Source organism: Oncorhynchus gorbuscha, linkage group LG10, assembly GCF_021184085.1.
Source record: "Oncorhynchus gorbuscha isolate QuinsamMale2020 ecotype Even-year linkage group LG10, OgorEven_v1.0, whole genome shotgun sequence".
In the NCBI taxonomy this organism is placed as follows: domain Eukaryota; kingdom Metazoa; phylum Chordata; class Actinopteri; order Salmoniformes; family Salmonidae; genus Oncorhynchus; species Oncorhynchus gorbuscha.
In genome coordinates, this window is record NC_060182.1 from 27,059,596 (window position 1) to 27,084,642 (window position 25,047).

The 25,047-nt window shown below is 45.7% G+C and overlaps 2 protein-coding genes across 7 annotated transcripts; one reads left to right on the forward strand and one right to left on the reverse strand.

Moving 5' to 3' along the window:
• Window positions 1–587: 587 nt before the first annotated feature.
• LOC124045780 (polycomb group protein ASXL1-like) lies at window positions 588–17,084 on the forward strand. 3 transcript variants are annotated; one of them, XM_046365397.1, is made up of 13 exons: window positions 589–1,210; window positions 4,437–4,519; window positions 6,616–6,618; window positions 6,783–6,900; window positions 7,052–7,211; window positions 7,891–8,021; window positions 8,229–8,313; window positions 9,226–9,348; window positions 10,064–10,230; window positions 11,906–12,002; window positions 12,374–12,479; window positions 12,627–13,608; window positions 13,918–17,084. In XM_046365397.1, exons 1-13 carry the CDS (start codon window positions 1,154–1,156, stop codon window positions 16,606–16,608), a joined length of 4,803 nt encoding a protein of 1,600 aa, XP_046221353.1. In that variant the 5' UTR covers window positions 589–1,153; the 3' UTR covers window positions 16,609–17,084. The 3 variants fall into 3 exon arrangements, with proteins under 3 accessions (XP_046221354.1, XP_046221353.1, XP_046221355.1); XM_046365398.1 differs by lacking the exon at window positions 6,616–6,618 and having other exon boundaries at window positions 588–1,210; XM_046365399.1 differs by lacking the exon at window positions 9,226–9,348.
• Window positions 17,085–17,284: 200 nt separating this feature from the next.
• Window positions 17,285–24,444, reverse strand: pcmtd2a (protein-L-isoaspartate (D-aspartate) O-methyltransferase domain containing 2a). Of its 4 annotated transcripts, none has more exons than XM_046365406.1 (6): window positions 24,264–24,444; window positions 23,106–23,421; window positions 22,689–22,791; window positions 22,200–22,371; window positions 19,366–19,489; window positions 17,285–18,860 (listed from the first exon to the last, which is right to left on the reverse strand). In XM_046365406.1, exons 2-6 carry the CDS (start codon window positions 23,410–23,412, stop codon window positions 18,421–18,423), a joined length of 1,146 nt encoding a protein of 381 aa, XP_046221362.1. In that variant the 5' UTR covers window positions 23,413–23,421; window positions 24,264–24,444; the 3' UTR covers window positions 17,285–18,420. The 4 variants fall into 4 exon arrangements, with proteins under 4 accessions (XP_046221362.1, XP_046221361.1, XP_046221360.1 ...); XM_046365405.1 differs by having other exon boundaries at window positions 23,106–23,412; window positions 24,165–24,444; XM_046365404.1 differs by having other exon boundaries at window positions 24,165–24,443.
• Between the last annotated feature and the right edge of the window lie 603 nt (window positions 24,445–25,047).

The window sequence follows — 25,047 nt, forward strand, 5'->3', positions numbered from 1 at the left end:
GTCCACTCTGTTCGTAGCATATTCTAGTTTTGGGAATAGAAAACTGTATTGAGATCAAATGTTTCATCGATGAGAACATTTGCAGAATGTCGGCCAAAATCCATCTGGTGCCATCTTCTCCAATGCAGGCCATTGGGCTTCCTCTCATCACCATATTTGGTGGTGAGTGGAAACGCCAACTGGATGCTTCAGATTTACAGTGAAACATCTGGCTCATTGTTCTATCTTCGGTTTCAGTGAGACTTCTTCATTCAATATGTCGGTCAGCAAACAAATGTTTAGTCTGCATGCCGCCACCTACTGTGCTGGAGTGTGTTAAGTGAGACTGCTTATAACAGCACCACCTGTAGGCCAATCTGTGACATTATTTTTTTACCAAATTACTCTGTGCCAGTTACTTTGTGCCAATTTAGAAAAAGTTACACATTTATGCTTGAGTTATTCGACCATGTCAAGAAAAATAAAATAAAAGAATACAGGAGAGATAAGCAATAGCTTCGCCGTGAACCACTATTAATACAACAATATGGTTTAGTATGCGACGCTAGCTAAGCCATTGCGCAGAAACACGTCATCAGGTCTAACGGTCCATCGATATAAAGTTATTTTTGACGAAAATGAAAACGTGTCAGTTTGAGGTTGGAATTATAACACAATCAGCTACTTAAGACATTGGCTCGAATCTAAAGTTGTGCCTTCAGAAATCGAGAAAATTAACAATCGTCCACTTCCCAAACCCCAGTCTGGTCCGTTGAGTCCACGGAGTGAGTCTTGGGAAGTATCGCGATGTTGGGCCCTCTAGGTTAGAAACTGTGGTAGTAGCTTCAAGACGAGAGGCGCCCCCCGTATGTGTTTATTAGCTAGCTAGCGTCTTACTAGCCTTTAGGCGCGTTACCGTGCACTAGCGTAGAACAACAATAGTTTATATAGCTAAATGATTTAGCTCAACAAGAGGCGTGCCTACCGAGCACCAGACGAGCGAGAGAACTAGCAATTACGTGGTGAGAAGGCTAGCGAAACGGAGAGAAACAGTTCAGCTAACGTTAGCTTGCTAGTTCGGGGTTTCTTGATCCACCGACCGTATTTAGCTTGCTAAAAAGCTAGCTGCTGCTGGAGGCGCAACCGATAACTGCTAGCTACTAGAGGGGAGGAAATGAAGGACAAACAGAAGAGAAAGAAGGAACGCACGTGGGCTGAGGCGGCTCGCATGGTAATACTATCTTTAGTTGTAATATAGTAACTAGCTAATGTACTGACAGGGAAGAGGAACACTCAGCAACCAAACACATATTAGTCGGAGCCTGTGCTGTCTGGTTGGCACTGCACGTTAGCTAGCAGGGAGTGCTCGGTTAATCTCCTAAATTAATTTAGCTAAATCGCCAGCATGTTAACAGTGAAATGAGTAAATGCACTGAGGCCCTGATAACAAAATACTTTTATTATTCATATGAATAACGTTAGTCATTCCAAGTGTGGTTGTAGCTAGAGTCGTGTATTTAGATGGCTCTGGTTGTATCTAAGCTAACGCTCATTGTTGACAGGAGCATAGCTAACATACGGGTACGTCTGCCTTCCAGTTTGACCCTTTGTTTGCTAGCTAGCGAGTTAGCATAACCCACTGTATTGGTAAATTAGCCAGACTACCAGTGGTACCACCATTCACTGAACATGTAAACAAATAACTATTTCAGAGTTATCCACTCAAGCTAACGTTAATTACACTATCTGCTCTTATTTTAACACATTTAGACAGGTCCCTTTGGTTATGGTCAGAGCAAGGGTCAGGGGAATACCACCCCAAGCTTTAGCTAATGTTATCTAGGTGGTAGCTAGCGACAACCATTCAAAGTTGGATACAGTTGTCTTTATGTAGCTCTCATAATGTTTATTGGATAGCTAAGCTGGTGTATGTATGTAAAGTTGTTATTTAGCCATATTGATAAATAAGACAGCTAAGAAGTTTCTTGTAGGCTTCCAGCTAACGTTACTACCCAATGGTATACAAATTATGTCTGTGTTCTTGTGTAATGCAAGTCCTCTTTTGGCTTTCTTCAATGACCATTGCAACATTTTATTCTAATTCAGTTTTCCATTATGGTTTCTTCCGCAACAAGACAGACACCCTATTCTCTATGCTTTGTAGAGTGGTCTAAATATACAGGTCTACTATATGAGGTAGATTAAATGATGTATATTGTATCAGAGAGTACTTGGATTAAAATTGTGTGTAAAAGGGATATACTATTGGGAATGTCATGAGGTTGCCAGTCAGAGCTGTGTCTTGATGCTGAGTAGGATAATCAGGCACCTACATTGTGTAGTTGTGCAGAACCCTTACACATAGTGCCCATTTACTGCTGTAAACGGTCTGCATTCGGCAACAGTCCATTAATTTAAATGGTAAGCAGACCCCTCTTCTGCGACTCAACTGCCAAATGAGGCTGTGTTGCATAGCCGTATCATTGGTGTTTCTTGAGGATTTAGAACTGGATGCAGTTAATGACACATTTTATTCAGTACACATAGCTATAAAGCCTACCATGTTTTATATTGTGCATGCATACTGCAGATGCATTATATCTCAACTTTGGCTAATTTTTCCTTTCTAATATGGGTGTGGAAGTTACTTAAATCTTAGGGTGGGGCTCTATTCCGTTGCCAGACCCTACTTTTCTGTTCCCTGCCTATCAGCATCCTTGCACGCCACAGCAGAGCTAAATAGCTCCGTGCCATTTTTGGTTTTCACTGTGTGGGGAATGCATGTATTTATAACCGAAGCCCATATGTCACTGCAGATCCTTGTGGTGCGAATGTTTTGGCTAGGCTAGCTTTTGGGGAGCCTAAACAATATTCATAGGCTGAGGTGAGTCCAGTGTGTTCCGAAACTTGTGCTAGGCCATGCTAGCTACTCATTATTCTCTGGGGCATACAGGAATAACAGACCGATTTAGTGATAAGAGACGTAAACAAAAATACAGACTTTCAAGCGTGTTTTGAGAACCGCCAGTGAGAAACATGCATACCTAGTTTGCACGCTCACACATTCAGATAAATGGGGATGGGCCGGTGTGACATTCTATCTTCAACAAGATAGAGGAACACGCTTTGACTGCACCCACACCACCATATGGAACAAATCCATGTAGGGTTGCATAACACCACATACAAAAAAGGAGAACTTTCAAGACACTTTTCATACTATTACCAACAATGTCATGTTGCCTAGACAACCATAAGCACAGTCTGTGTAGGCTAGTTTATCATTTTCATATAGATTATTTTGACTTACTGAAGATAGGCCTATCTGCCTTGGCATTAATCAGGAGTTTGGTAGTGGTGTGTGATGGGTTTTCTCCATGCATGACTGGGCAGGTTCTTTTCTCCACAGATTGCAGAGAACCCTGATAGGTCTAACTTATCCACCATCTGGCCTTTTGAGTTCCTCAGAGACTGTTTTCGGTTTCCTTTTTCTGCAGGGACAAGGACAACATAATTGTTACATTGAATGCCACATGTCTTGGTATTCTGTAATCAACACCTCACCGAATCATGGTGCATACTGTTGCTCTATTGTGATGTGCATCTTTAGTGTGTGCCTGTGTTGTGTGCTTGGAGTCGGCTTTGTCTGCTGGTCTCCCTGACCAAAATACCCTTTCCTCTTCTTCCAATTTCCTGCACGCGTGTCCTTGGGTTAATTTGAAGGAGCGCTCTACTACCCAGTCTGTATTATGTGTTGTTCCTTCTCATGCATCCTGTCATGACGACACACTGAGAGGCTCTGGATTGATCGCACAACCTCAAGCACCTATCTCTGGTCTTATTAATGGAAATTAATCAATAATTCACCGTATTTTTAAGGGAGTGGAGGTGGCACTTAAAACCACAAATGCTGCTAGGATATGTAGTGATGTCACTTTATTAGAATTAGTGGTGTAGTGGAGGATAAACATTGTTTACACCTTTTTATTTTGCGTGTGTGTTTACCCACCTTTTGCGTAAAAATGCTTTGAAAGTATAGTGAGCATTACTTTCACCACAGCTGGCAATCAGCATTTATCCACTTGTTTTTTATCACTTATTTAAATTGTTATAGTATGTTTATATGAATTGGTTCTCCTAGAGGGATAGGCCTAGTTGTGGGTGTATTGTGTGTTGTGCTATTTCACTGCCTTAGTGGATATTAAAGCCACATGCTTTCTGCTGACGAAGCTTGAGTGGTTAACTCAGGCATTTTGAAACATTTTAATAAATGGACTCTAGTTTAATACACTGCCTTTTGTGAATCTTCCATTCATAAGGTATGGAATTCACATTTTGTTGCCTTTTTTCACCAGATATTTCTGAAGCTTACTGGATGTATGGTATAGTTGTAGGTATATCTTAAATTGTATCTGTATGGGCTATAACATGTTCATGACTGACTGTAATTTTTCCAGGTTCTAGAGAACTTCTCTGATGCCCCCATGACACCCAAGCAGATCCTGCATGTTATTCAGACCAAGGGGCTCAAGGAAATGAGGTAAACAACCAACATACACACATTTAACGGAAGGGTGATATTCTGGCATTTAAGCCCTTGTTCTACCACTTACCAGAGTCAGATGAACTGCCATTTTATGTCTCTGCGGGCAGTATGAAGGAAGTTAGCATTGGCTTGCAAAACTACTGCTAACTTGTGTTAGCGCAATGACTGGAAGTCTGCAGGTACAATAGCAATGCTACAGTAGCATACTGCACGCAGAGACATACAAATGGTATCCACAATTTCATCTGATTCTGGGTAAGTACGGTTGAAGTCGGAAGTTTATATACACTTGGGTTGGAGTCATTAAAACTCGTTTTTCAACCACTCCACAAATTTCTTGTTAACAAACTATAGTTTCGGCAAGTAGGTTAGGACATCTACTTTGTGCATGACAAGTTATTTTTTTCCAACAATTGTTTACAGACAGATTATTTCACTTATAATTCACTGTATCTCAATTCCAGTGGGTCAGAAGTTTACATACACTAAGTTGACTGTGGCTTTAAACAGCTTGGAAAATTCTAGAAAATGATGGGCTAATTGACATAATTTGAGTCAATTGGAGGTGTACCCGTGGATGAATTTCAAGGCCTACCTTCAAACTCAGTGTCTCTTTGCTTGACATCATTGGAAAATCAAAAGAAATCAGCCAAGAGCTGATCTCCACAAGTGTAGTTCATTCTTGGGAGCAATTTCCAAACGCATGAAGGTACCACGTTCATCTGTACAAACAATAGTACGCAAGTATAAACACCACGGGACCACACAGCCGTCATACAGCTCAGGAAGGAGACGCGCTCTGTCTCCTCGAGATTAACATATTTTGGTGTGAAAAGTGCAAATCAATCTCAGCACAACAGCAAAGGACCTTGTGAAGATGCTGTAGGACACAGGTACAAAAGTATTTATATCCACAGTAAAACGAGTCTTATATCAACACAACCTGAAAGGCCACTCAGCAAGGAAGAAGCCACTGCTTCAAAACCGCCATTAAAAAAAGCCAGACTACGGTTTGCAACTGCACATGGGGATAAAAATCATACTTTTTGGAGAAATGCCCTCTGGTCTGATGAAACAAAAATAGAACTGTTTGCCCATAATGACCATATTATGTTTGGAGGAAAAAGGGGCATGCTTGCAAGCCGAAGAACACCATCTCAACCGTGAAGCACGGTGGTGGCAGCAGCATGTTTTGGGGGTGCTTTGCTGCAGGAGGGACTGGTGCACTTCACAAAATAGATGGCATCATGAGGGAGGAAAATTTTGTGGATATATTGAAGCAACATCTCAAGACATCAGTCAGGAAGTTAAAGCGTGGGTCTTCCAACTGGGCCTTCCGAATGGACAATGACCCCAAGCATGCTTCCAAAGTTGTGACAAAATGGTCTAAGGACAACAAAGACAAGTTATTGGAACGGCCATCATAATGCCCTGAACTCAATCCCATAGAAAATTTGTGGGCAGAACTGAAAAAGCGAATGAGCAAGGAGGCCTACAAACCTGACTCAGTTACACCAGCTGTGTCAGGGGGAATGGGCCAAAATTCACCCATCTTATTGTGGGAAGCTTATAGAAAGCTACCCAAAACGTTTGACCCAAGTTAAACAATTTAGGCAATGCTACCAAATACTAATTGAGTGTATGTAAACTTCTGACCCACTGAGAATGTGATGAAAGAAATACAAGTTGAAATAAATCATTCTCTCTACTATTATTCTGACATTTCACATTCTTAAAATAGTGGTGATCCTAACTGACCTAAGACAGGGAAATTTTACTAGGGATAAAGGTCATGAATTGAAACACTTCAGCCAAATACATTTAAACTCAGTTTATGTAAACTTCCAACTTCAACTGTAGAACAAGGGCTTAAATGCCAGAATCTCCCATTATACCTTTAAAGCCCATCTTTATGGTAATGTATACCAGCAACAAAACCAAGAATGGAATTGCTCATGTTTTATGTAAAATAAGTCAATATGTTACGAGAATATCCATGAGAAAGGAATGTTTCAACTTTGACTCACATTTTTCACAATTCTTCCATGATCTCTACCTGGCCTGATCCATAATATGCTCAACAAAAACAGAAGGTAAGATGGCACAAGAACAAAGGGACAATATTTCCATTTAATGTTTAGCTGTCTCTTTGCATACCATAGGTATTGTTCTGCTTCTCACAGTCATCTTCTCCCCACTCTTTCTCCATCACCCCACCCTGTCTCTCTCTCTTTCTCTCTCTCTCTCTGTCCACCAGTGGCACAGCCCCTCTGGCCTGTCTGGTGACCATGCTGCATTCCCAGGTGAGGGGGGACAGAGTAAAAAACAGCATCTTCTTTAAGCTTCCTGGCAGGATGAGTCTGTTTACCTTGAAGGTAAGGAACCAGCCCAATCCACACACCCATATCTCAAACACGCACGTACCTCTAATCGCTACCCCTAATAAACCTCATACAAACCCATATCTGGAATACACACACATGCATGTTTGTGATAGCAATCTCTCTTCTGACTGTCCCTCTGCAGAAAAACGCTCTGCAGTGGACCAAGAGTTCGAAGGAGGCGGAGACAGCCGAAGCCAGCACACTGGCTACTGCTAACACAGCAACAGCAGGGCCAACGGAAGGTGCGGAGCAAGAGAGCTGTGACTCCATGGAAACGGTTGCAGCCAGTGGAGAGAACGATGGTGTGTGGTTGTGCTCACCACATGCTTTCATCAGTGATCATTTAGTGGAGAGTAAATGCCCTTTTTATTTGGTGTTTACTTCCACTGTAAATTCACATTGTTGAAGTTTACATTACTCTCTGCCCATCTTATCAACCTCCTTTTTACAGTTTATCCAGCGTTTGTTTATTCCACTACATCACTGGTCTTTATTAAGCACACACATCTAACACATCACTATTAAATCTCTCTGACTGCCCTGTTCAAAGGCACTTTGAAAACAACACAGGAATATGTGTCGTGATAAAGGTGGAAAGAGCATGCCTATGATAGAATAAATTGAAGTGTTTTTAAACAACTGCAAACCAGAGACATTTTTTCTTATTTTTAGGATGTGATTGTTGCTGTGGTTACGGGTGCACATGAAACTGCCAACCCATGGCATAAATCTTTTTTATTTTACTTTTATTTTTTTAAGAAACATTTTATTTGTGTGAGCTGTTTATCTGAGTACATGGCTGAAAAGTGCTAGATGATAAACCCCACCAATTGTGATAATGAAAACCAAAACATGTGCAGTGTGAAAAACCTTATTGTCAGTGTTAGTGGTCCATGGACCATTTATCATCGACTAAACCATTTGGAACCCAATAAAGAGAACCATTTGGTGTCTGACCATAGCCCCCTCTACCCCTCACAGCGTCCATAGATGAGAGCTCGTCCAGTGCCTCATGCTCCACAGAGCCCCAGACCAGGCTGAGTAGATCTGGAGTCTCTGGACAGGTGCGCTCTGAGGCCCAGGCACAGACCCGACTAAGTCGATCCAGACAGGTACACTTTACCCCCTCAACCTGGGCTGTCTGTATGTGTACTGTTGCTCAGTAGGGATATTATAGGTGGTTGTGCGTAGGTCGAGTCGTAAGAGGTTTTTATCAGTACTACATGCATAGGAAATGATTGCAGATCGCCATTGTCTGGCTTAGTGATAACCTTAGCATTCTATTACCTCTCACCATGTCCGTTTCTCCTTCGCTGCAGTCGAGCAGACAGAGGAAGAAGGCTGTGATGATGCCGCGAGTGGTCCTCACTCCACTCAAGGTCAATGGTGAACACGTCCCATCAGGTGAGCACTTCTCTCTGCTAACCCCTTTGCTACCCTAACCTCATCTCGCTATGCCCACACACAACCTCTTCCTGGGCAAAACATTTTTGCGGAATTTGTAGCATTACACACACAGACACCTCTGAGTCATATTCCTACAGTGGGCTTGGACCATTTCTCACCCAGCATGGGCCTCTACTTCTTTGCCAGTCTTTGCAGTCTTTATGTGTTGCCTATTTACTTTTGCAGCAGCATTCTTAGACTGTAATCTCTTCAAGTTTCTCAGTAAGCTCTGGGTAACAAAAACATGAGTGGCCTAAAAAACAGTTTTAGTGCTATCTATGGGAAGAAAGTGTAGGAATGGCTAGTGTTCCTGCAGGTGTCGTGTTGACTGAAATGTGACCTGTGTGCAGTTTTGACTGTGCTCCTCGTGCACCCAGAGTCTTTCTCATTCTGAGGATCCCCTGAAACCCTCCCCTCTTGTGGCTGATTGTCTGTCAGTCTCTGCGTGCAGAATAACCCTCCTAGCCACTCATTGTCTGAGTGCAACTTCTGTCCTCCCTGCTTCTTTTTGTGTGCACCTGGAAATTCCAGTCTCATATCAGTCCTTCCCTCCCGCCTTACATTTAGCTGCCCAGTAAACCTAATTGCTATCTATGAGGTGGGGGAGCTCTTTCTGAGATTTCTGCTCCACCCTACCCCCCACTCTCCTCTCTCTGTGTTAATGTGGGACTGGGTAACTGCTCCCTTTGCTTTGTCTGTATTGCTCACCTGTCCCAATCCCCCCCACCCCGTGCTATGGGCTCTGCTGCCTCCCCTTTTGGCTTGTCTGCCTGACCTGCCCACCCCCGCCTTCCCGCTCGTAAGTCCCCCCTCAACCACGTGACCGGAGTGTCTCACCAGGCTCCCCCTCCCCCCACCTCTCCCCCTCAGGAGCAGCGGGGAGGCGCAGGGAAGACTCTAGGGGGGGTCCAGGCCCCACGCTTCGTGCCCGCCCCGAGCTGGCTAGCTGGAAACGCCCCCAGCACTTCAAGAGCTTGCGTGGCTACCACTCAGGTACAGGGGTTAGACCCGGGTATAATAAAACCCACCAACCCAACCAACCTCCCTCCAGTAAACCCTAAAACACCAACCCCTCACTCTCCAAGTTGTAACCCAGTTTATTTTCATCATTGTTCAGGACACCTTTGGCAAAGAGATATACCTGATGGAACCTGAACTGTAAACAACTTGACAAATCTGTATATCTTATGAATTTAGCTGTCACAAATGAAGAGGTCAAAGAACATAATCTGGACATAGTACACAATCTGTAGAACTATTAGATGTATGTCTCAGTTTCTACACAGGCCAGCTGTCTCCGAATAAGCGTCAAACCTGGACTTTGGGTCAATCCCAGACTGACAGGGGTGATTTGGTAGCTAACCAACAGTACGCTGGTCGCTACCATTGTCAGGGTTGCATTGGTCACTAATGCTAACTGAACAGCAGTGCATTGCAGGTTTCTAACTGAATGCCAGGGTCGGCTAGCTATCCCAACACAGGCTACCCGGCCAGGACATACTTAACCGCTCACTGACTGATAGCTGTTGTGATTGTGTTGGCTGCTAAACTAAACGCCTGAATGACTGTTGATGGATCTTAACTGGAGTTGTTGGCTTGCAATGGAACGGCCATGCTGTGCTTGCTGTTAGTTGAATGAATGAGTTTTAAACCATATCCATTGGATAGCATTAGCCACTTGTGGGCCTGTGGTTGTGTATGCCTGCAGGGCCCATGAAGAGGAGCCGAGGCGGGGTGGAGGTGGACTTTGAAACGCCCGGCTCTATCCTGGTCAACACCAACATCAGGGCTCTCATCAACATGCGCACCTTCTCTGCCTTCCCAGCCCACTCCCAACAGCAACTCCTGCAGCTCCTCCCCGAGGTTGACCGTCAGGTGAGGGAGCTTGCTCATAATTTATAATCCTAGTCATCATTTACAGTTGAAGTCGGAAGTTTACATACACCTTAGCCAAATACATTTAAACTCCAGTTTTTCACAATTCCTGACATTTAATCCTAGTAAAAATTCCCTGTTTTAGGTCAATTAGGATCACCACTTTATGTTAAGAATGTGAAATGTCAGAATAATAGTAGTGATTTATTTAAACTTTTATTTCTTTCATCACATTCTCAGTGGGTCAGAATTTTACATACACACTTAATATTTAGTAGCATTGCCTTTTAAACCGTTTAACTTCCCACAACAAGTTAAGTGAATTTTGGCCCATTCCTCCTGACACAGCTGGTGTAACTGAGTCAGGTTTGTAGGCCTCCTTGCTTGCACATGCCTTTTCAGTTCTGCCCACAAATTTTTGTCCTTAAGCCATTTTGCCACAACTTTGGAAGTATGCTTGGGGTCATTGTCTATCTGGAAGACCCATTTGCAACCAAGCTCTAACTTCCTGACTGATCCACATAATTTTCCTCCCTCGTGATGCCATCTATTTTGAAGTGCACCAGTCCCTCCTGCAGCAAAGCACCACAACATGATGCTGCTCGCCCCTTGCTGGTTGGGATGGTGTTCTTCGGCTTGCAATCACCCCCCTTTTTCCTCCAAACATAACAATGGTCATTATGGCCAAACAGTTCTATTTCATCAGACCAGAGGACATTTCTCCAAAAAGTACGATCTTTGTCCCAATGTGCAGTTGCAAACCGAAGTCTGGCTTTTTTATGGCGGTTTTGGAGCAGTGGCTTCTTCCTTGCTGTGCGGCCTTTCAGGTTATATCAATATAGGACTCGTTTTTACTGTGGATGTGGATACTTTTGTACCTGTTTCCTCCAGCATCTTCACAAGGTCTTATGCTGCTGTTCTGGGGTTGATTTGCACTTTTCACACCAAAGTACGTTCATCTCGAGGAGACAGAACGCGTCTCCTTCCTGAGCTGTATGACTGCTGCGTGGTCCCATGGTGTTTATACTTGCGTACTATTGTTTGTACAGATGAACGTGGTACCTTCAGGCGTTTGGAAATTGCTCCCAAGGATGAACCAGACTTGTGGAGGTCTACAATTTTTTTTCTGAGGACTTGCCTGATTTCTTTTGCTTTTCCCATGATGTCAAGCAAAGAGATACTGAGTTTGAAGGTAGGCCTTGAACTACATCCACAGGTACACCTCCAATTGACTCGGATTACGTCAATTAACTTATCAGAAGCTTCTAAAGCCATGACATTTTCTAGAATTTTCCAAACTGTTTAAAGGCACAGTTGACTGTGATACAGTGAATTATAAGTGAAATAATCTCTGTAAACGTTACTTGTGTCATGCACAAAGTAGATGTCCTAACTGACTTGCCAATACTAGACTTTGTTAACAAGAAATTTGTGGAGTGGTTGAAAAATAAGTTTCAATGACTCCAGTCTAAGTGTATGTAAACTTCCTACTTACACTGTATAACTCGAGGACAGATTCCCGGACCCAGGTTAAACCTTTTCCTGGACTAAAAAGATTTATCAATGGAGATTCTCCATTGGAGTGTGCCTTTTTAGTCCAGGCCATAATGTGTCATCATTTCTGTGCCATATTGTCTGTGAATGTAACCCAGTATGTCCTGTCTTCCTTCTCCAGGTTGGACCTGATGGTCTGGCTCGCCTCAGTAACTCGGCTCTCAACAATGAATTCTTCACTCACGCCTCCCAGAGCTGGAAGGAAAGGCTTGCTGAGGGTTAGTACCTACTTACTTAATTATATACTATGGTTGGTATAAAGGCCCACTGATAACACGTGGCTAGGGGTTAGTGACTAGCTACACATGTGGGGAACTCTTTCCTTTCAGGAGTTAATTCGCTAGCAATTTATTTTACTCGGCAGAAATTGCCAGGTATTTTTCTAGAAATAACAGTGTACAATAATAACCCATGAATTACTGTCTCTTGGGTATTCAGTATCAGAAAGTACCCATTGATGCTATCACATAGCTTCCTACTAAATACCATGCAAATACCAGGGGAAACAGAATCAGTCAATACATGAAGTTATATATAAAACTATAGCCAGTTATCTATATGTTAATCTAATATTGTTTGACCTGCTCAGGGGAGTTCACCCATGAGATGCAGGTGCGATTCCGCCAGGAGATGGAGAAAGAGAAGAAAGTGGAGGCATGGAAGGAGAAGTTCTTTGAGGAGTACCACGGTCAAAAGTAAGTCTTCTAAACATCCACAGCCACAACATCGGATGTTATTTTTTTAAGCTGCCTTTTAATCCATGGACCATTTGCAAATCGACTTGATTATTTCCACTGTATAACAGTGTATATACTCTTTATACTAATGTTCTTTTGCTGCAGGTCTGGCCTGACCCGAGAAGAGTCTCTGAAGTTGACAATGAGCGAAGCGGCCGATGCTGCCACCAGCGTTCTGGACAGCAAAGTGGCTTTGGTGGCGGCGGGAACGCCCAAGCGCCGCAATGTGGGCAGGCGGAGGCGTGATGGCAGGATGAGACGGCGAACGCGGGCAGACTTGAGACGCAGGGCGCAACGCACCCTCTGTAAGACCAACTCCCCTACCCTGCAGTCCTCCAAGCAGCTGGAAGGCACGCTCACTTTAGATGCAGCTTCTGTTGCCTCTGTCCCCTTGCCCGTCCCAGAGGCCACCGCGGTGCAGGGAGGAGAGGTGGTGTTACAGGCCGACTGTGAACTGGAGGATCCGGCCCAGTGTGCCTCCCTAGAGCCCGTGCCCTGCCCTTCCCCTGTGCCTGTGCTCCCACCTGTGACCATGCCTGTGCCCACCCCGACCCCCAGTCCCAGCCCTGTATCCATCAGCGCCTCCGATGAGCCTGAAGTCACCGCCCGCCTGCTCCCTGAAGAGCCTGCACCTGCCGTCGCCTCAACCTCCTCTCCCTCCTCCTCGTCTTCCTCCTCCTCCTCCTCATCCTCCTCCCCTTCCTCATCTCCCTCCTCCAACTCCGAGAGACAGGGGGGGTTCACCGCCGGCTTGGATTCTTCCTCCTCGTCCTCTTCTTCCTCCACTGCCGCTGCCACCGCTGATCCACTGGACGACGGGGCCTCCATGGTCACCTCAGTCACGGGGGGCACAACCACCAGCAGCCGGGAGAGCAGCCCTGCAGCCAGCCCCGCCCCCATCATCGCCACCTCCGCCCAGGCCGCCAAGGAGCAGAAGAGGAGGCCAGACGAGCCCCAGGCCTTCTGCAGCTTCCCCGAAAAGAGGCCGCGAATGGAAGATCGTCAGTCCTTTCGTACCACAATCGACGGGGTTCACACGGAAAAGCCGCAGCCGACAGCAGAGGAGCCCAAGGTCCCACCTATCCGGGTATGAGGTCACCATTTGTAATTGTAACCCTTTATTGTGGCTGTAGTGGTGCAGTAGCAGGCACTCAATTTCTGACAACCTGGAATCCACAATCTGTAAAGTAAGTTTGATTATTGTGAATTGTCTCCACCAAAAATGTCAAACCACGTTGCCAAAAACCAACTTCCTTCTCTGAAGATGGTAAATCATTAGTGATGATTGACTGGGTTTCGGTGTGGGATTCTTAGCAAAGCAATGGATGCGAATGTCTGTTATATGGCCTTTGTAAAATCCATGTTTGATATGCTCTCCTTGTCTGTGTCCCTCCAGATTCAACTCTCCCGAATCAAACCGCCCTGGGTCAAAGGGCCGCCAACCTACCAGATCTGTCCCCGCATCGTGCCCCCCGGCGAGGGCTCGCGGCGCTCAGGGACGGGGGCGCGCACCCTGGCGGACATCAAAGCCCGCGCCCAGCAGGCCCGGGCCCAGCGCGAGGCCGCTGCTGCTGTTGCAGCCACTGGGGACGGACCAGGGCCGGGCGGGGGCAGGGCTGGTGCTGGGCTACAGGATCGCAGCAGTGGAAGACGAACGCGAGAGCACCCAGGACCCGTCGAGCCCGGAGGAGCAGGAGACGTGGAGGAGCAGGGATCGCCTGCGGGCTCTCATCCGCCTGGAACACAACTACAGCAGTCCAAATTAGAGCCCTCTACCCCCACCCCCAACACAGCTGCCTCATCCCCCTCCCTGTCCACCTCTTCCAACCCCTCCCTGTCCTTCTCCGAGCCCCCGCAGACCCCCACTCCATCCCCAACCACCCAGGAGGAGCGACAAGGGGAGCTGAGTGGGGAAGAGGGGACAACACCACCACCAGTCAAAGGCACCTCCAACGGACTCTCTGACAAGGCAGCGCTGCTGGAGCCTGAGTCTGTGTCCAGCCACTTCAGAGGGCGGGGCGAGGGGGACGACTGTGACAGGACAATGACCAAAAATGGTCCCCTGGCGCCCACCTCCATCCCAGATTCTCTGCCCAGGTTCGGGGCCCAGGGAGTGGATGTGATCAGGTCCCTGGCTGGGGGAGGAGGGGGTGTCATCCAACATGGTTCCCACCACGTGGGGCCACAAGAGAACCCCCCCACCCCAGCCAAAGAGGGCCACAGCCAGAGCGAAAAGCATTCGCAGCCCTTGGAGAGGGGGAGAGATACAGCCTCCCTCCCTCGTCTCCCACCTTCAGTCAGAGAGGACGAAGCAGGGCATCACAGCGATTCCACGGAGACGGCCTCCGACTGTGAGAATGAGAGCCAGGAGGAAGAGCCCCACCTGAGCATGTGGAGCCACCGCCTGCCTGCTCAGCGCAACGGCAACATCCAGCACCTCCAAAGGTTGTCTCAGCAGGCCCACGGCCAGCCTGTGATCTGCAGCCCCCCTCTACAGCAGATCCAGCAGCCGGTCATCCAGACTCACGTGTCCAACCATCATGGCCACAGCCAAACGGTCATCCAGCCCTGCTTCCCCAACGGCCTGCCCAGCCAGAGTCTCATACAGCCAGGCCAAAAGCAGCCACAGCCTGAATACACTCCCCACCCAGACCAACAGACTCTTGCTGCGCCACACTCTCAAACCCAGAGGGGGCACAAAACGGACCCAATGGAGGACTACAAAGCGTCCAGCCGGGGCTCGGCTGAGGAGAACTGTAGGCTGGGGCTGAAGCCTTCTCCCATGCACCCCACTGCTGCCTCCAAGAGGCTCCCTAGTTCGGCCCGACCTGTGTCCACAGTGGAGGCCAACAATCCTCTGGTCACCCAGCTGCTTCAAGGCAGCCTCCCGATGGAGAAAGTCCTGCCGCAGACGCACTCGTCCAGCAAGCTAGAGATCAACCGCCTGCCAGGGGGGCCCCAGCCAGCCCCCCAGTCCCAGCTCAACTGGCAGCAACAGACCAGGTCTCCGGGCCTTCGCTTCAGGGGCCCTACAGAGGCCCATACGGGGGAGTCGTCTGAGTTGTCCTCTCAAAACCAGCAGAAGTCCCCTGTTGGCCGAGGAGGCTCCCCTGGAGCAAGCCGGAGCTTCGGGTCCTCTCCCTTGGGTACAGTGCCCTCCCGCATGGCCTGCCTGCTGGAGGAGGCCTCCTCTCGGGCCACAGCCATGCAGCAGTACCTGTCCCAGCAGCCAGGTGGCTCTGTGCCCCTCGGGGCCGTGCCCGTCATCACATCCCTATCTTCATCCTCTTCCGCCAGACGGAACTCCCAAGAGTCGGCCGTTATCAGAGAGTCTCCAGAGAGGCACCACAACAACATTGCTCAGCCCCGGGCCACCCCTGACCTCTGCCCCTCTGAGGTGGTCCCCACTGTCAAGATAAACTGGCACCCTTCCAAACCCCACCCCCCACACCAACAGCAGCTCTCGCCCGCACTCAACGTGAAGAGCGAGGTTTCCTCCTGGCCCTCTTGTCACGCTCTTGCCAAAACCTCCCCCTCTGGCCCCATGGTATGTGGTGGGCCAGGTGTGGTGGTCACCAAAAAGGAGGCAGTGAACTCTATGGACGGTTACCTGACTGGAGGAGTTGGGGCTATGGAGGGACTGCTGAACATGGAGATGTCTTTAGCCCGCATGGCTAAGAAGGAGGCGCAAAGCAAAGCTCAATACTCTTCCACCTCCCCCTCTTCATCTTCTTCTTCGATCTCCTCCCTCCCTTTCCAGCTCTACGGTAAGCTGCCCAAGCAGGGCGGGGGCAGCGATGTGTCGGCCCCCGGCTTCAGCTACACGGCCAACGTGTCTGTGGTAGACGGCAGCGGCTTCTCGAGGAGCATCGCCGATGGTGTCCTTCAGCTGCGTCAGCGCCACAGTGCCAGCCAGAGCGCCACGCTCAGCATCCAGGCGTTTGCAGACAGTGCCGCTGAGGAGGTGGCCCTCAAGTGCTCCTGCCGCCTCAAGGCCATGATCATGTGCCAGGGCTGCGGGGCCTTCTGCCACGACGACTGCATCGGCCCCTCCAAACTGTGTGTATCCTGCTTGGTGGTCAGATAGGCGCTTTCTCTGACGTTGCTACAGTGTTGGTGGTTTGGTGTGCCACCTTCAGCAATCCTTGCTCCATGTATAAACTGTTAACTAACCTAACACACCCAGGACTTGTGAGAGAAACAAGGGTGTAGGACTTAAGGCTTCGACAAGTTCCACCCTCGGAAGAGGGTGGAACACAGGCAGTGTGATGCCTTGTATTATACAATCGGTCTGTATTTTTTGTTGCTTATTTTTTCTAATGCCTTTATGATTATTATTTTGTATTATAATTATTAATGTGAATTTACTTGGCACGGTTGATTTGTAAATTGTGCCTTTTTTTCTTTTCTCCAAAAAACATTTACCTCATCTTGACACCTGTCATCAGTTCAGTGTGAAAATGGTGGCTGTTTATTGTTTTTGTTTTCCTCTCTTGGGAATTTGTTCTAGTCTTTCTTGCAAATAAATATTTTTTTAAATCATTAAAGCAAGCATAAATTACATTGTTTTTTTCTAATTGCTTTCTTTTAATTTTTCCCACACAAAGTGAAGACTACTCTGCAGCTAAGCACAATATTCAAAACTAATCAAGCAGTCTGGTCTTAAGCAATACAACTTTTTAATTTGCTTGCAGTATAGTTTAACTTATTTGAATGATAGTCACGCTACAATTATTTTCCAAACATCTTGTCACACGTAGATATTTATTCTAAATACCAATTTTTACTTCCGCTGAACAACTTGACACATTGTAGAATGGAACCACAAACATTTGGAGCCGGCCAGTGCTGGAGAAGTTTGGCACTGAGAACAGACAAAACATTTTATAAACAACCGATAAACACCATCAAAGAGCATTACACTGAAGTTCCAATGTAGACCAATTAGTACTTAAATTCCTTCACAGGTGGATACATACATTCTTCACTACTTTGACTACAGTTCTGCATTAAGAACCCAATGGTAAATTGCTATCCCACACTCATTCACTTTTTACCCCTAATCCAAGGGTGTTCTACAGTCTCCCATTATTTGAAAAGATGTGAATTTGGGTAATATTGTTTGACAATGTGGTCCTTTCATTTCTATACATACTGTATGCAAAAATGTGTTACTATACTTTAATGCCTGGAGCCCTCGACATTTGCCTGAACAGAAATGGCCTCTTCAACAAATCCCCTGCTTTCACCAAGTACATTCAATGCAGTAAGATATGAACACAGAATGAGAAAATATTTTCACAACATTTGGGGCTTTTAGTACTTGTAAGTCCATCTCAAAAGCTCCACTGAATTGTTCGGTCAGTCAAAAGTATAATTTTCCAAACAATCACATTTACAAAATTCAAAGGGAATAAAGGAGGACTTGGAGATTGGGTGCCCCGGTTAGGCACAAGACTGAAGATATCCCAAAAGATGGGTAGATGGAGTTCACAGGTAGGGAATTGAGTGAGATTATGAGAATTGAGTGTTCAGAGGAGTTGTTGGGATAGTCCTTATGAGGCTGGTGGTGGTGACGTCTCTGGGGCTGACTAAGTAAGCTTCCAATCCCTAACTCGCCATCCTTGTTTTTCCAACTCAACTGTTACCTCCTAGGCACCTCTGGATAGGCTTACCTGGGCTGTCAGGGGAGGGGGAGATGGTGTCATTACCATATTGCAACTTATTAGATAGGCTGTATAAAAAAATAGTAGGAACTCATTTTAGCCATTCCACTGGAGTTATCAGCCTATTTCTTACACATCCATTACTTCTGAATCCAGAAAGGGGAGTCAACAAGGGCATAGGGATGGGAACAAGTTAAAGAATGGGCGCACAGCTTCACGTCTTCTGTCCCTCCCTACTTCTCTCTGTAGTGAAGCAGGTACATCTTCAGAGGCTCAGGGAGCGGCAGACCCAAGATCCTCTCTCTTAGCAGGTTCACTGGAGCCTCATGTAGAAGGGCACCGCCCTCCCTCCTCTCCTCCTCCTCTTCCTCAGGATCTCCTAGAACCCTGCAGTTCCCCTCTTCCACTTCCTCGTCCTCCTGCTCTTCTTCGGTGTCGGTTCCAGAGCGGTTGTTGTTGTTGTCCATCGGCCCGGGGATGAGGCGGCTCATGAATACGTAGCGGTTGGAGAGTAGGGTGGAGCCACGGTGTTGGGCCCGCCTCCGTCGGAACCGCTCCCTGCTGTGGGCCAGCCTCCTGGGCAACGGCCCTGGCCCCGCCACTGTCTTCTTCAACGTCAGGCGGATAGAAATGCGAGCCAAGTCCTGCAGAGTCCGCACCTCAAACATGGTCGCTGGGGAGGCACAAACACCACACGATGAAACCATTTCACCCTCCCCACATAGTAAGTGATGGAAGTTCTGCAATCTCATTTTCTAACTATTCCAACATGCATTTTAGACAACAGTGTTCAGCTGCTTTCATCTCCTGCCTCCTTCCCCAGTCTCTTGAGTCTGCAAGGCCTGTATTCACAAAGCCTCTCAGTAGGAGTGCTGAGCTAGAATAATAATAATTTAGAGGGTGCCTATATTTCTTATTTTTTGCAAATCCTAACTCCCCCGAGACACCCTCGGAGAGTGGGGTGCCTTGCTTCTCCCTCCCCTATCAGGTCCCCCTGTTGTATTCTTTATAATCTAAAATAAAATGTTTTATCCTAGATCAGCACACCACTACTCAGACGCTTTGCGAATAGGGGTCCAGAACTCCAACATGGCTACTCATCACACAAAAGGCTCACTTTGAAAACTACCTCTGCTACAAAGACAATTATATGACAGATATGCTCGTACAGTACTTACGTAAAGGCACTGCTTTAGATTTACTGTTGTCTCTGTGTTTGGGCAACACCAGTGGGGCAAATGACACAGCAATGATCTTTTTGGTCTCCCAGCTGTTGTAGCCTGTTCGAGTAATCTTGGTCAACTAAGGAGAGGAAGGACAATGATGTGTTTATGTGTAATTGAAATGTGTTTGTATTAAGCAAGGTTAATAAATACATCTACAGAGCATTCGGGGAAGTATTCAGAATCCTTCCCTTTTCCAAATGTTGTTATGGCCTTATTCTAAAATGGAATAAATAAATAAAAATGTCTCAACTTACACACAATAGCCCATAATGACAAAACAAAACTGTTTTTTAGAAATGTTTGCTAATTTCTCAAAAATAAACAAACACCTTATATGGTATTTTATTAGGATCCCCATTAGCTTTTGCAAAAGCAGCAACTACTCTTCCTGGAGTCCCCACAAAACATAATACAGAATGACAATACAGAACATCAATAGACAAGAACAGCTCAAGGACCTACAGTACCTACATACATACATACATACATACATACATACATACATACATACATACATACATACATACATACATACATACATACATACATACATACATACATACGTTTTTAGACCCTTTGCTAGGAGACTCGAAATTGAACTCAGGTGCACCCTGTTTCCATTGATTGCCCTTGAGATGTTTCTACAACTTGATTTGAGTCCACCTGTGGTAAATTTTATTAATTGAAAATTATTTGGAAAGGCACACACCTGTCTATATAAAAAAGGTTCCACAGTTGACAGTGCATGTCAGAGTAAAACCAAGCCATGAGTTTGAAGGAATTGTCCGTAGAGCTCAGAGACTGGAATGTGTCGAGGCACAGATCTGGGGAAGGGTACCAAAACATTTCTGCAGCATAGAAGGTCCCCAAAAATACAGTGGTCTCAATCGTTATTAAATGGAAGAAGTTTAGAACCACTATGACTCTTCCTAGAGCTGCGCAATCGGGGGAGAGGGACCTTGGTCAGGGAGGTGACCAAGAACCCGATGGTCACTTTGGCAGACCTCCAGAGTTCCTTAGTGGAGGAGATGGGAGAACCTTCCAGATGACAACCATCCCTGCAGAACTCCACTAATCAGGCCTTTATGGTAGAGTGGCCAGACGGAAGCCACTCCTCAGTAAAAAGGCACATGACGGCCCGCTTAGAATTTGCCAAACGGCACCTAAAGGACTCTCAGACCATGAGAATCAACATTCCCTGGTCTAATGAAACCATGATGGAACTCTTTGGCCTCAATGCCAAGTGTCATGTCTGGAGGAAACCTGGCACCATCCCCACAATGAAGCATGGTGGCAGCATCATACTGTGGGGATGTTTTCAGCGGCAGGGACTGGAAAACTAATCAGGATTGAGGGAAAGATGAATGGAGCAAAGTACAGAGAGACCCTTGATGAAAACATGCTCCAGAGCACTCAGGACCTCCAACTGCGGCAAAGGTTCACCTTCCAACAGGACAATGACCCTAAGCACACAGCCAAGACAACGCAGGAGTGGCTTCGGGATAAGTCTCTGAATGTCCTTGAGTGGCCCAGCCAGAGCCCGGACTTGAACCTGATCAAACATCTCTGGAGAGACCTGAAAATAGCTCTGTAGCGACTCCCCATGCAACCTGACAGAGCTTGAGAGGATCTGCAGAGAAGAATAGGAGAAACTCCCCAATTACAGGTGTGCCAAGCTTGTAGAGTCATACCCAAGAAGATTCAAGGCTGTAATCACTGCCAAAGGGGCTTCAACACAGTACTGAGTAAAGGGTCTGAAGACTTACGTAAATCTGATATTTCAGTTAATTTTTGATAAATTTGTAAACATTTCTAACAACCTGTTTTTGCTTTGCCAATATGGGGTGTTGTGTGTAGATTGAGAAGGGGGAAACTATTTTATCTATTTTAGAATAAGGCTAAAATGTAACAATGTGGAAAAAGTCAAGGGATCTGAATACTTTCTGAATGCACTATAATTAGAAGGGGAAAAAAGTGCATTTATATGGAACCTTTCTCTAAACCCAAGTCATAAATGAAGCACAGAGCATTAGCTACACACAAAGGAAACAAGTGTCAAAATGTATCAATGGTATAAAAACCACTTACATTTGACATTTAAGTCATTTCTAGGAGCAGGACCAAGAAAGATGAGACAACACAAACTCTACAACAGAGAATGCAAGGGACAGGGGAGATGAAACCACAAGACACCAGAATAGATTCAAGTTCTAAAAATAGCACTGGGTGAAGAGATGAGTTTATTCTAGTTTAGGGATCATCAACTAGATTCAGCCACGGGACGATTTCTTTCTTGAGCGAATGGTCGGGAACATAATTACAAATAATTTGTAGACTGCAAATTGACCACAAGAAGCCCAAACAGATCATGTTTGACTAAGACATAATCATTTCAAACCTTGCTTACATTTGTATATGATCACGTGTCTCTCTATTATTTTGGGGAATATTTGGGAACATGTTTATTTTATTAAAATCACTTGGAGCTGATTTCCTGGTGGTTTTACAGTATATTATGCCCCCCCCACACACACACAAAAATTGTCTGAATACTTATGTACATGTGTTTTTTATATACATTGGAAAAAGAAGAAAAAAAAGTTTTTGCTTTGCCATTATTGGGTATTGTGTGTAGATGGGGGGGGGGATATTTAATCCATTTAAGAACAAGGCTGTAACGTAACAAACTGTGGAAAAAAATCAAGGGGTCTGAATCATTTCCGAATGCACTGTATAGTTTGGGTATAGTTTGTGGGTATAGTTTGTGGGTGTGCACAAATGCTGACCTTCTCCTCCAATGGCAGCACTAGGATTCCTCCTACTTTGAGCAGGTTCTTCATGTAGTCTTCCTGCTCCCGCTGCACCCCAGCTCCACAATACACCCGGTCATACTGACCACTCTCTGGGGCTATCTCCAGACAGTTCCCTATCACGAAACAGGGCTCGCAGAACTCAAACCTACACACACACAGACAGAAACACACGTTTCCACCATTTCCCCCATTCCAGCCCCATTCCGAAACAGTTTTCTCGACAATCTTATTAACAACACCTAACCCAGAATAAATGTGCCCTGTACACCGAAGACACAGACTCTGTGTGGTGAGTAGCCTACTCACAATAACTGTTATCTTACTAGCTTGTTACAGAGTAATTACATTTAACTGGTTGCGCCTGATGGCATTATACCAGAGTTATAGGAGCTTCTGCTCTGTTGAGCTCCTTTCTCTTTCTACCACCTTCTCTCCAGCTCTCTCATCATGAAACCCTCCTACCTGTCGAAGCTGTCGCTGGTCTTGATGAAGAACTCCAGTTTCTGGTATGCATACTCAATGACATCTTGGTGCAGCTCCACACCATGGTTCACTCCAAATGGACCTACAGTAAGGATGAGAAACAAGGAAAGAGTCAGTCCATCAACAAGGAGAGTCCATCAATAATTTACACTTCTCCATTTTCTTTCCCTTAACAGGGCACATCCACAGGCTTGTGTATTGCAGTGGAGACCACAAGTGGCTGAGAGTCTCAATGGCAAGAATTGTGCTCAGCCTCTCTTGCTCCATTGCAAAGCACTTTTCTAATTTAAGTCACCAAAGTTTTGAGAATATCTAGTGAATCTGGAACAAGTCTATCCCTTTTCACACAGCCTATATTTCACCTGGCCAAGTGAGGTTTGTGTTGTCCTGACTCACCCAGTATGAGTCCCACCATGGTGCTGAGGTAGCCTGTGCCACTGCCCAGGTTGAGGAAGGAAAGGCCAGGCTGGAGGTCCAGGGCCTCCATCACCTCTGAGTAGATGCAGGGGGCTGAGAGGTGGATGTTGCCGTGCCTCCAGGCCAGGTCCTTGTAGGCGCTGTCCCGGAACTCTTCCAGATAGTAGTCGGCCCGGTCGATTGCCCTGAAGGCCTGCTCCACTAGGTCCGAACGGATGTACTGGGCCTGCTTCAGGTTGTCAATCAACTCGTCATTGTCCTCCCCAGCACTCACTGCTCCTCCCATCTTCACAGTCTCAGAGAGAGAGAGAGAGAGAGAGAGATTAAACAGAATGTAAGCTTGAGAGATCAGGTTGGTTTAACTAGGATTGAGTCAGACAAAAGGTGTCAAATATTGATCAATTGATTAATCATCCCCCTCGTCTCCCCAATGATCCGTACCAGCTTCTGTACTTTCCGAAATGCTGACCTCAGACTCCAGATAATAACTTTTTTATTGCTATATTTGGATTAACCACTGACTTGGGACATTATAAAAAATAAATGTTATTTTCCATCTGCATTTAACAGAGCCAAGCAGTAGCTGGAGAAAATAATGAGTCTTTTAGGGTCTTGAAGGTGTGTGCAAAATACAGGCCTGGTTTTATAACCACTTTCTTCAAGTCTTTCATTAAGTTCTTATAACATAAACAAGTCAAATAACCCCTTTCCCTGTGTTTTCACCAGTAGCCGGGCGGTGGCACTGCCACAGTACACGAGAATCCTAGTGACGGTGGTAAGAGAGGCATATTTCGCACCAATCAACGGACACACAAAATACAGCTGCGCCACTGAATAACAAAAGAGTCTGTATTACATAAATATTCTCATTGCCACCAAAACTACTGCAACCAACATTTAGGTCATCATTTCATACGCATTCGTCATAGTGTTTTGTTATGCCTTATTTGAAATAGTTTGATAAGGCTGTGTTATCAACAACCAACCAAGACGTGCACAAACTGCAGCCGCAATGTGAACTACATAAAAAAGTATCACCTTTGTCTCTGTTGATGTCGTCTATGAAGAGCTGCTATGCAGAGAAGAAAAATTATGGTCTGGTTGGAGCTAACAGAAATACGAAGCAGCTGTCTTTACCTTATGGAAGTGACGTTTAATCGACGCTGCTTTATAGTGTCAACTGTACTTCTCAAAATTATGTTGAAATCGTATATGTTGTTACCTTCTCGTTTCCCCCCATACACATTCAATAGATTTCACCACTATTATGGATGTAAACATTGACCAGCTGACAATAACGTCACACGCAGTAACACCCAAATGTGCGCTCAGCACCCCCGGTGGAGTAATATTGTAAGATCTGACAGGCGCCAACAACACCTGGGCAGAGGAACGCGCCACTGTGAAAGAAAACTATTTTTTAATGTAACCTTTATTTAACTAGGCAAGTCAGTTATCTTCGATGGAATATCCGTCTTGCATCGGCCTAGATGTAAAGAGGCAATTTTTCTCCAATAGAAACTATGCTTTAAATGCGATTTCGTAATAACCATTTAAAGTTATTTACCTTGTTTGACATGAAACATAAAGCAATATGTGGGATGGATATTGCCACGTTCATGTTCTATTCGGTACTGGGAAACCCTGACATTTCCAACATGCTGATAGTATTTATAAACGTGTGGCGTTCAACGAATCATCAATTCGGACATTTTCGAGTTTGTTAGTGCCGACCAGAATACGAACGCGGCATAAGACAATTGTAAGCCTATATGGATACAGTGCCTATCTATAGACAGTCTGCACCCCTGTCAAAATGTTAATATTTTGTTGCATTATAGCCTGGAAATAAAATGCATATAGTTGTTTTTCACATTTATCTACACATCCTACCCCACAACCAGTGTTTCCACAGTGTCTC